We start from the raw sequence: 9,569 nt of genomic DNA, 5'->3' as shown, positions 1-9,569 counted from the left end.
TCGGTGGCATGTCAGGACTCGAACCCGGGACCTCTAGGTTCCGAGTCCGCTACGCCACACGACCTCACGCGGACGCAGTCAACCTATAGCTAGGTTACTGCGTCCGCTCCTGGAGGAGCATGCGGACCTGGGCTAGTGAGCGAGTGAGCTTCACTCAAGCTGAGCAAACGGCGGCACAATTCACCCCTATTACATTCAATCAACGCATCATGAAGGTCAGAAATAGTAGCATTTCCAGTTTTTCCCTGTCGCCAGTTTTGAAGCATGGCGTAAACCTGCTCCTGCATATCCCCCTTGTAGTCGTTAAGGGTGTGGTCGACTTGGGAATGGTCCAAACCGAGCCGTTCGGCAAGGTAGGGCCAGTCTTGTCCTATTTCGGCCGCCAACAGCTCCATTTGGCGGTTGACTAGCTCTGAAATTCAACAAAGTCGTCAATACGTATTCGAACACGCATATGTTCTTATATGTGCGATGGAAAACATCAAATACCAAAGTCCTCCACTACTCTTCCGATTTATTATCATTAGACAATATTTCTATATTTCTATATGTTTCCTCTTCTGCTCCAAACCAAGAAGGTCAATGACCTGAACCAGACATCTGTCACCATGGTAACCAGTGTTGGGTTACGTAATGTTGTCATTTTTTGCAAGGCTATAATGGCTTGATAGCAAGAGGGACTTAGACTCCTGTCTGATCATACGTGTGAATATGTGTTTGAGTAAGAATTAACAGAGCAGACAATATGCGAAAGTCATCATTATGCATTTTCTTTGCAAATGTTACTTCTCCAGTCTTAGACTCCTGTCTGACCATACATATGAATCTGTTTGTGTAAGAATTAACAGAGCAGACCATATGTGAAGGTAAACATTATGCATTTCCTTTGAAAATGTTACTTTTCCAGGCTATTTTGTATCAGTAGACAACCAGGAAGATCTATTTTGATCGTTACCTTTGGAGTAGACGTCCAGGACCAAGTCCACCCCTTCCTCTCTGTAAGCCAGACTAGATGCAGACGTTTCCCTGGATGAAGCTAAGGTAGAAGGAGAAACTAGGGGCTCCTCAGGAGATGCCGGTGGAATTTCCCTGGGACTGGACTGTTCCCGGTGACTGCTCTCCTCAGCTACCGGCTCCTCATTTTCATGGCCATCTTGTTCATCTGCGTAGCTCTATGTGAAAAGATAGTTAGAAACACCTTTCCATTTTTCGCTGATAATTTCATGTGACTGTATTCAGACAGTGTAAATATATTTTTGCATAGGATATGTATATCTTTTCTTCCATCCCTCCATTCTTTTCCATTGGCCAGTCAATACATTATATTGATTAGAATGAACATACAGGTAAAGGCGAGCTTACTTCCATCCATTCTTAGCTAGCTTTTAGTAAGTTATTTTTATAATTTTTAATCGGAATTGCTGTTAAGTTTACAAAAAAAGTTGTACGTACCACATAAGCAGGGTTGTTCATGACTGCGAAGTGTGTGAGCTGTGCAGGTAGTGGGGTAGGCAGCGTGATTTGGCTGTCTACAAAGTGCAGCAGCCGTTGACTGTCTTCTTGGTTATAAGAGGAGAGGGATGCCTACAGAATTGTGATAATAACAATGTCTTAGTCTCAACCTGCTCGTCATCCTCTTGGAAATACGTATACAGCAGAACAATCAATACCCAGTACATACTTACGCAAATTGTTGACATAGTTGTGATTTTCACAAATATACCTCAAAAGTTACTAACTTATTTGCATGCTCCTTGGACGCCATGTTGTCCGTTATTCATTCCACAACTAGACTGAGCTCATACAAGTCCAGTTTACCAAGAGCGTTGAATCAAACTTAGCAATATTAATAAAGCATCATCATCAAGGGAAGCTTACTCATCTATTTCGATATTTAGTTTCGAACCACAGCCCACCTCTTTCTCTTTGGGATTTGTACTGATGCTGTCTTCTTCACATTCCACGGAACTGCGCATGTCTAGATCTTCCACAGTAACTGGATTTGATCCTCCCTGCACAAGGATGGCTAAGGGTGGAAAACAGAAATGTAAAGCTCCTCTGTCTTTGAAAACGTCTTGAACAGTTTTATTAGTACAACTTATAATAGTTACATTAAAGCATGTGTGGTGTAAATTGCTTCACGTACCTTCTTCAGCGTTGTTGTCAGGGCTCTCCATATGATAGTGTTGCAGCCTTTTCTTCCAGAAAATTTTGCACCCTTTCAGGGTCACGAGGAAGTAAATCCCCACGCAAGCTAGAAAACCTAACACTGTAGAGACTACAGGCAGCACCACCACAATAAGCGTATTTGTGGTTGGTTGGATGATGACCTTTATTTCAGGCATGGCCGCTGTTGTTCCTTCGAGGGAGAGAGAGCACAGTAACATAAAACTTGTGGCAAAAACAGCAACAAACTTGAAGCAAGGACATTCCTTGCTTGAAGCATAAACAGAGATGAAATATACAATTACGATCATCTAATAGACAATAAATCTAACTATACAGCTTTTGTCAATTCAGTATTAGCAAATTTGTTCCCAAAAATATTTCTAGCAAGAACAGGTTTGCCAAAAAAGATATCAATGACCTGCAAAAATTTGGTAGATTTTGTAAATTTGTGAAAACTTTACCTGTCATGATAGTTACAGTTACAAATGGTGTTGCACTTGTTGGTTCTTCTGTGCTTTGTCCGTAGCACGCTCTATCCGACGACGCTGTCCCTTCTTCGGCGATATCCATTCCATATTTACTGCAGCTGCAGACATTGAAATAATACATTTATAGTTTGTTAAAAAATACAACACAGCACGATCGTGGAGCCTCATTCTACTTTGATAACTTGCCACATTTTATAACTTGAATTTCAGTTGACTTTCAATTCTAACAAAAAAAGCTCTACAAACCAATTTGAATCCAACGCATTGTACCTGACGTGGTTGAATACAATTGCTGCTACATGCAGTTATTTCATCCATGCCGAGTGACACCAAAAATGCCCATTATTTTCCTAAATGTACGATGAAATTATTCCGTACTTGTCATGGGGTGTTCCTACCTACATTGGGACTACTTTTGCACTTACTTGGTCCAGGGTAAACATGGTTCCACATCTGACAGTTTGTCGGAGTATGTCCCGTTGGTGCAGGGTTCACATCTCATACCTGGAACACAAGTAAGATTTATAAGATAAAGGAATGACTTCACTCCGCATTTAAACTGTAATAAGGTCTTGTATGTGCTTTAGCGTTAAATCTCCAATTGAAGAAAACAATATCAACAGTCTTACCGTTTTCTACAATGCCTTCACCCCTCTCACAGTATACATTTCGCTCGCAAGACCCACGCTCCAGATGATAGCTCACTTCACAACCACACACCGCGTCGTGTGTGGTGTTGCCACGAAACGTTGTGACCATGTGTTGTTTGGCACAGACTTTATGGACAAAACATCCCTCTGCCAGATTTGGACGAGAGAGAAAGGTTCCAGGTGCACACGAAACACATATTGTACCATTGGGAAACCCTTCCAAGCAGGCAGTCTCCATGTACTTTCCTGCAAGGTATAAGAATGTAGTATTATGATCTTTCTCTGATGGGCTTTAAGAATGCGGATAAGTGTTTATGAATGCATAAGTGCAAAGTATCTCGTGCTATGATAAACATATCAAAGATTGGTTGGTACCCTTGTGTTCTAATAAAGCTCAGTATTGTACTAAAATTGACATAATATCCGTTACGTTTGCTTGCAGTTGGGTGCAGTACGTACACTAGCTTAAACTGACCTGGTGGACACGGGTCACATCTTTCGGTCATGGACACTGTCAAAAGCCCGAGTATCTGAAAAAAATGCAGCTCATTGTCACCTCCAAATATTAAAAATGGATTTAATGAACCTTAGTTGTCAAAAGATGACTGTAAATTTTAACAGGTCTTGCATCATGCCCACCTATCCGTGCACTTGGCTCTACAACAGGTACCCATATACCCGGAAGTAAGTGTAGGATTAGTTGGGCATACATACATATATATGAAAGACCTGTTAACATTTACAGTTACCTTTTGACTAACTAGAATTCCTTCATAACATCTGGAGTAGCTCTGTAGGTAAAGTGGTTGAACATGGTAAAGAAATTATCATAATGTAAGATATGTGGCAGTTGTTTAACCTTGCCATGTCGTAATAAACACTGCACAATACAAAGGTAGCAAGAATGACATAGTAACTATCTGTACACCTGCCAATGCTGTACTAACCCTTATTCCTCTTTTTTTCTGAATATATACACTGAAGGCTTCTTAAATTAAATCTATCTTCTAAGGCAAATTCAACACAATAGTGTTTGTTGGCGCCAAATTGTGGGCCGATTTGAGGAACAGGAAATGGCATTATTTTTCTTTGGTCATCTTCTGAGAGGCCTGAAAAGAATATACAGGTTTTAACTTACCATTATTATTAGTGCTGTTCCTTTTCTATCCATTTTGATGATTCCGGGTTGCTTAATAAACAGCAAATTCATGGTTCAAAATCCAACTGAGCCTAATTTAGGGCACCGCGCCATGGTGACCCCACCTGTCTAAAGAATGACGTGACATGTACAGTGTGAGTTACAAAGATGGCGGATGCCTTTTGTTTGTAGGTACACACTGTGATATGGTATGCTTGTACCGTATGTCTGCAGAATGTGCTTATCTTTCTTGGATTAGACAATTCGTTTGACCATTTTATGTTTATTACAGCTGTATGTAAGCAGTATTATTATGTTTTCTCGCTACTCTAGGTGAATCTTTTGTAAAGTTAATGATCTACAAATATGGTTGTCACATGAGGGTCCAAGGTCATTGGCACAGTGCCAAAAGGTTGTTGTCTACCTGAGACTGCAAAGCATTGTGGGGAAGAATGTATAAAATTCTAGCTGAGAAATTAGTAGCAAACAAAACGTTTTTTTATGACATTCTATTAGCACTATTTCATACATTTCTGACACAAATTTAAAGTAAAGTAACGAAGTAGTACAATAAAAAAAAACGAAAACGTCACAGTGCCCCCCTAGCTGTCCGATACAATGGCCTGATTGAATGAATCCCACCATGTCTGGGTCATCGAAATCACAAATTTATACCTTGTAATACATTTTAATCCAGTTAGTACAATGTATTTTTGTAGTCTGCAAAAGCTTGTTTCTAATTAATAAGAACCAACAGTTAGAGAATTTCCTTCTGTCATCGGGCAATAAAAAGGATAGGGTACGTGGTAGACATGAATACATCGCTCCATGTCACATGATGTCCCATTCACTGTAAAGGTGTGGCGGCGACGAGTGCCCGATGCAGACGGGTCCTCAAATGAAGTACATTTTAAACCTTTCTGACCCGGGTTGAAGTGAAAAATCGTTCATCGGCGTTTAGGGTAGGTACTGTGTGATGTTATATAGGCGAGAATATGGCCAAATCAGGAAAGATTGGAAGTGGATGATGAAAAAAGACGGCTTAAATTCTTAACGACTAACTGACTGAAAATGGACGACCCGGCGATACTAGAGCAAAGAATATCGGCAAAATTTCCATTTTGGATCCTCAGAATCGACCAAAAAAGATAATTGTCTGAAAGATAAAGTTTTCAATAACATTTGGACCAATTTTCGGGACCAGTGATTGAAAGATTGCGGAGTTATGAATTTTTAAATCACTTCCTTGATTTTTTTTCTACACGGCTACACTTGGTCACTCGAGCGAAACGAAAATGGGCCTAACATAGTCGTGGACTTTTCACAAAAAATTGTTTTATGATGTCGACATGGTTGGTCTGATTTTTCGGGTAGAGATTTTACTTAACAACCTGTGATTTTCTTTTGGCAGATGGAGGGACACGAGCAATCTACCCAGCCAGTAGCTTCGAATTCTCGCAAACAACATGAGGCCAACCGTGACAGTGAAAATGGCCGCCCAACCAAAGTCCTCAGGCTGGTTATCGCAGTGGTCGACCACACTACAGCGTATGTGGTGCCCGTAACCACCAGAGAACCACAAGACCAGTGGAGGCGCCGATTTTCAGTGTACCTGGGGCAAGGAAGATGGGCACTGACGTACAAGCCGCAGCCCTGTAACTTGGCGGAGTTGGAAGGGAACGACGATATCCTGACAAGAGAACAGTGAGTACAATTGTTACTAGCTTCTTCGACTAAAATGAACTGACAAGATGCTGTTTTGCTTTTCATGTTTACCTAAGGTATTGTTAGTAATGTGTGCTCATAGTTGAAGAGAATAGATTGGCGTTATTTTGCAGTAACATAGATTTTTCGTTGGGTATGAAACCTCAAATAAAATACTATGTGGCGTACGTATTCTATAGGTTGAATATTACCTTTAGACAAATACATAATATTTTAACAACAACTCTGTGCTCGTGTCGTTCACAGTCTAGACCCTGCAACTGCGCTTGCGGTGGAACAAACAGTGTTCAGCCTGATTGTGGACAACAGTGGTCAGCATATCAACACAAGAATTAGGGCTCAGAAGAAATAGTGAGTACCATGACAATTATATATCAACAGTTCAATGTGTATGACACAGTTGAAAGTGTTACCTTTGTGTAGAGTTAGAATTTGTTCTTGTTGTTTCAAACCTTCAAGTTATTCGGTTATTCCGTCGTCCGTGTACCTTCTGATATTTTTATTTCTATGGTTTATTGGGAAAAGCTTGCACCAGGGCATCCCACAGAGGGGTTGAGCTAAGTGCGGCCTGTGAAGTGAGGTGCTGGAAATAAAAATGTGAGAAAACAATTTGTGCATGGCCGCAAAAACATCGGGATCGATGTTGGGGTGGCCCATGTTAGTACACTTGATGGTGGGCATTATGCTTTGTTAGAATGCCGTACCTCGTCCATTGCTGCTTGGGCATATTTTAATGTTCCAAGTTCTTTTTGCAAATTCCAATTGTTTGTTTGTTTTGTCGACGTTATATTGGTGTGGTGGGGGGGGGGGGCACACGCACAGACGATTGATATGTTAGACGGAGGGGCACCTTTTGTTTACGTTTGCATATTCTAGTATAAGTATGGATTTCGTAACTGAATATTTCTGTATTATATCGTATTTCAAAAGGGGATTTGACAATGGGTTTCACCATACATATCTTTCAGTGATACTATAGACGGGAATGTTGCTATCGTCCCGTCTCGGCGTGAGATCAACCGGTACCTCGACCCTCTTGTCCTCATCAAGAAAGAGCACCCCATGCTGCTCAGACCAATGCACAAGGTAGAACATTGCCTCAAGAATACTAAAATAATAACGATGTACAATGTTCTATGGATTGTAACTTATTCTTCCGACCCAGCTACTGTGACAACAAATATGCCCTAGACCGAAATATGGAAGTGGAATGAATGCACGAATGAGAGAGACAAACATGGTGCTGCTGGTTTTTAATGCATTTTTATGCTTATCTTCGGAGAAGGAAAAATGCCTTAAGTTTGCTCTGTTTCTTCTTCTCAAACACATGAGGTCAATGACCTGTACCAGACGTCGGTCACCATGGTAACTAGAGCAGTACAGTGGTGTTGGATTACATTAAGTAGTAGGACAGAACTGGGGGGATGCGTTTGAATAACAATAAACAGAACAGTAGTTTGCTTGTTAGGATAGACAATGTGAAGGTAAACATTCTGCATTGTCGTTGCAAATGCTACTTTTCAAGTGTTCTTTGCATCTTTTCCAGCCAATTTTCCTTTCGGAAGCTCTCCCCTGACATTACCGTACCTTCACTTAGAAAATTTCAATGCATCCTTGCATATTTTGATCTAAACATTGCTCCAACATGGCCCCCACTACAGGGTCATCTGATAGCCGACAGCAGTCACAGAGGAGCAAGACTTGATCCAGGGGAGAGGTTTCTAGTAGCCAAGGTGCTGGAGAGGTTTCTGCAACCCATCCCTTCCGCAACGGTAAGAACTGCAAAACCACCATACATTTGCTAAAAGGACTTTTGGTAGCTGGTATTGAATGCAATTGGATGTTATACATGGCTGAGATTCTGGAGAAAAATCAATGGTTTGCTGCGAAAGCATATACAATGTGTATGCAACCAGTATGATGAAGTGGACAATATGATGGTAATATAGATGTAGAACCTTACTATATTTTTGTCTATTTTCCATTAGAGAATATAATCTGAATGTTTTTTGTTGCAGTTGCAACCCACCCCTGTTCGTCCTGGGTACATACGGCAACTACTGGAGCATCTGTCACATAACATAGCTACGGTAACTACAACATTAGGACCATTACTACTGTATAACATGTACATGTATTGGTCATCCTAGGCAATCTATGATTACAGGTTGTAAGTTAATTGCAACATGAAACAACGTATAGGGTATACAGACAATGGTGACAAGTGGAACATGTGACTATTCTAAAAAAAAACTTTTACAAAGTGCAATCTACACTTTTCGGGTTTGACCTCTTTTAATCATATGCATTTGTGTATGCATTCTGATACAAAGGCATTTTGAAATGAATCTCTATTTTTTATGTCAATGTGCAGGGCTGTCATGAACACTTCGCGGCTTACGACTCCCCCGCCATGGCTGAAACCATGCTGCTCATCTACTACAGGCGCAGGCGCCGCGGGTGTAACGGGGCCTGCCTTCCGTGTGACACGGTGGAAGCCATGATCACACACGTGCTGGATGTGTGCAACGACGACAACTGCCCACAAAGGCTCTTCCTTGTCACAGGTACATGTATCTCATTGACGATTTTCATGCTTATATGTCTAGTCTGCAGACTGTTCACCACGCAATCACGTAATGAAAAATGAATCAACAAGCAACTGGATAAATTTTATGAAGGGTCTGACGCTTGATAGTCTTCAAAGCACTAGTAACGTGCTATAGAGTATTGTAAAATCTTGGACTTATTTTATTTTTATAAAACAATATGCAAGTACTATAAACAAGTATTTTCATATTTTTTTTTTAAATAATCAAATCATAACAAATCACTGATCATAATATCAGTGTTCAATGAGTTTATCAATGATTTTTTACGATACAAAATATTATGATTAATATTTTGTATCGTAAAAAATCATTGATCATCACAATAATCATAATAATTCAAATCATTGATCATAACAATAATTATAGTAATTTAAATCGTAACAAATCATTCATCATAACGATAATCATAACAATGATTCAAATCATACCTTTTGTGCAGCGTTTGCCAAGCACGTTCGGGAGGCGGGCTGTGGAGCGGACCCTCAGGAGTGTTCCATCCCATTCTGCGGGCAGGTCAACTTCCTGGTGCGGCCTGGAGACGACGTGGCGCCGACCCTGTGGCTCATCAGGATGGTGGTGGAGAAGATAAGACAGTACAGAAGCGTTTGGAACTGTCAGTCTAATCTCCAAGCATGCAGATCCTACGGTGGCTCGCAGCAGCATCCATTGGCCCTAGGAGTGACCACTCCTTGGACCAATGGATACTGCTCTCTGCCTCCGTAGTAATCTCCAAGCAGATGCTTTGGTGGCTACAAAAACAGTATCAAATTGGCCAGGCGGTATAAAT

General features: G+C 40.9%; 2 protein-coding genes across 2 annotated transcripts; one reads left to right on the top strand and one right to left on the bottom strand.

Moving 5' to 3' along the window:
* Positions 1–15: 15 nt before the first annotated feature.
* Positions 16–4,618, bottom strand: LOC109463374. Its single transcript, XM_019760149.1, has 10 exons — positions 4,446–4,618; positions 3,783–3,837; positions 3,287–3,553; positions 3,083–3,161; positions 2,631–2,755; positions 2,147–2,359; positions 1,917–2,026; positions 1,453–1,584; positions 956–1,172; positions 16–412 (listed from the first exon to the last, which is right to left on the bottom strand). Exons 1-10 carry the CDS (start codon positions 4,515–4,517, stop codon positions 90–92), a joined length of 1,593 nt encoding a protein of 530 aa, XP_019615708.1. The 5' UTR covers positions 4,518–4,618; the 3' UTR covers positions 16–89.
* Positions 4,619–5,296: 678 nt separating this feature from the next.
* Positions 5,297–9,569, top strand: LOC109463376. The gene is made up of 8 exons (XM_019760150.1): positions 5,297–5,407; positions 5,857–6,149; positions 6,417–6,521; positions 7,139–7,256; positions 7,832–7,942; positions 8,189–8,260; positions 8,545–8,737; positions 9,222–9,569. Exons 2-8 carry the CDS (start codon positions 5,857–5,859, stop codon positions 9,503–9,505), a joined length of 1,176 nt encoding a protein of 391 aa, XP_019615709.1. The 5' UTR covers positions 5,297–5,407; the 3' UTR covers positions 9,506–9,569.

The sequence above is a fragment of the Branchiostoma belcheri genome, unplaced genomic scaffold (genome assembly GCF_001625305.1).
Source record: "Branchiostoma belcheri isolate BF01 breed outbred unplaced genomic scaffold, Haploidv18h27 scaffold125, whole genome shotgun sequence".
NCBI lineage: Eukaryota > Metazoa > Chordata > Leptocardii > Amphioxiformes > Branchiostomatidae > Branchiostoma > Branchiostoma belcheri.
The sequence above is the reverse complement of the archived record's forward strand: the minus strand, read 5'-3'. Positions and strand labels throughout refer to the sequence as shown.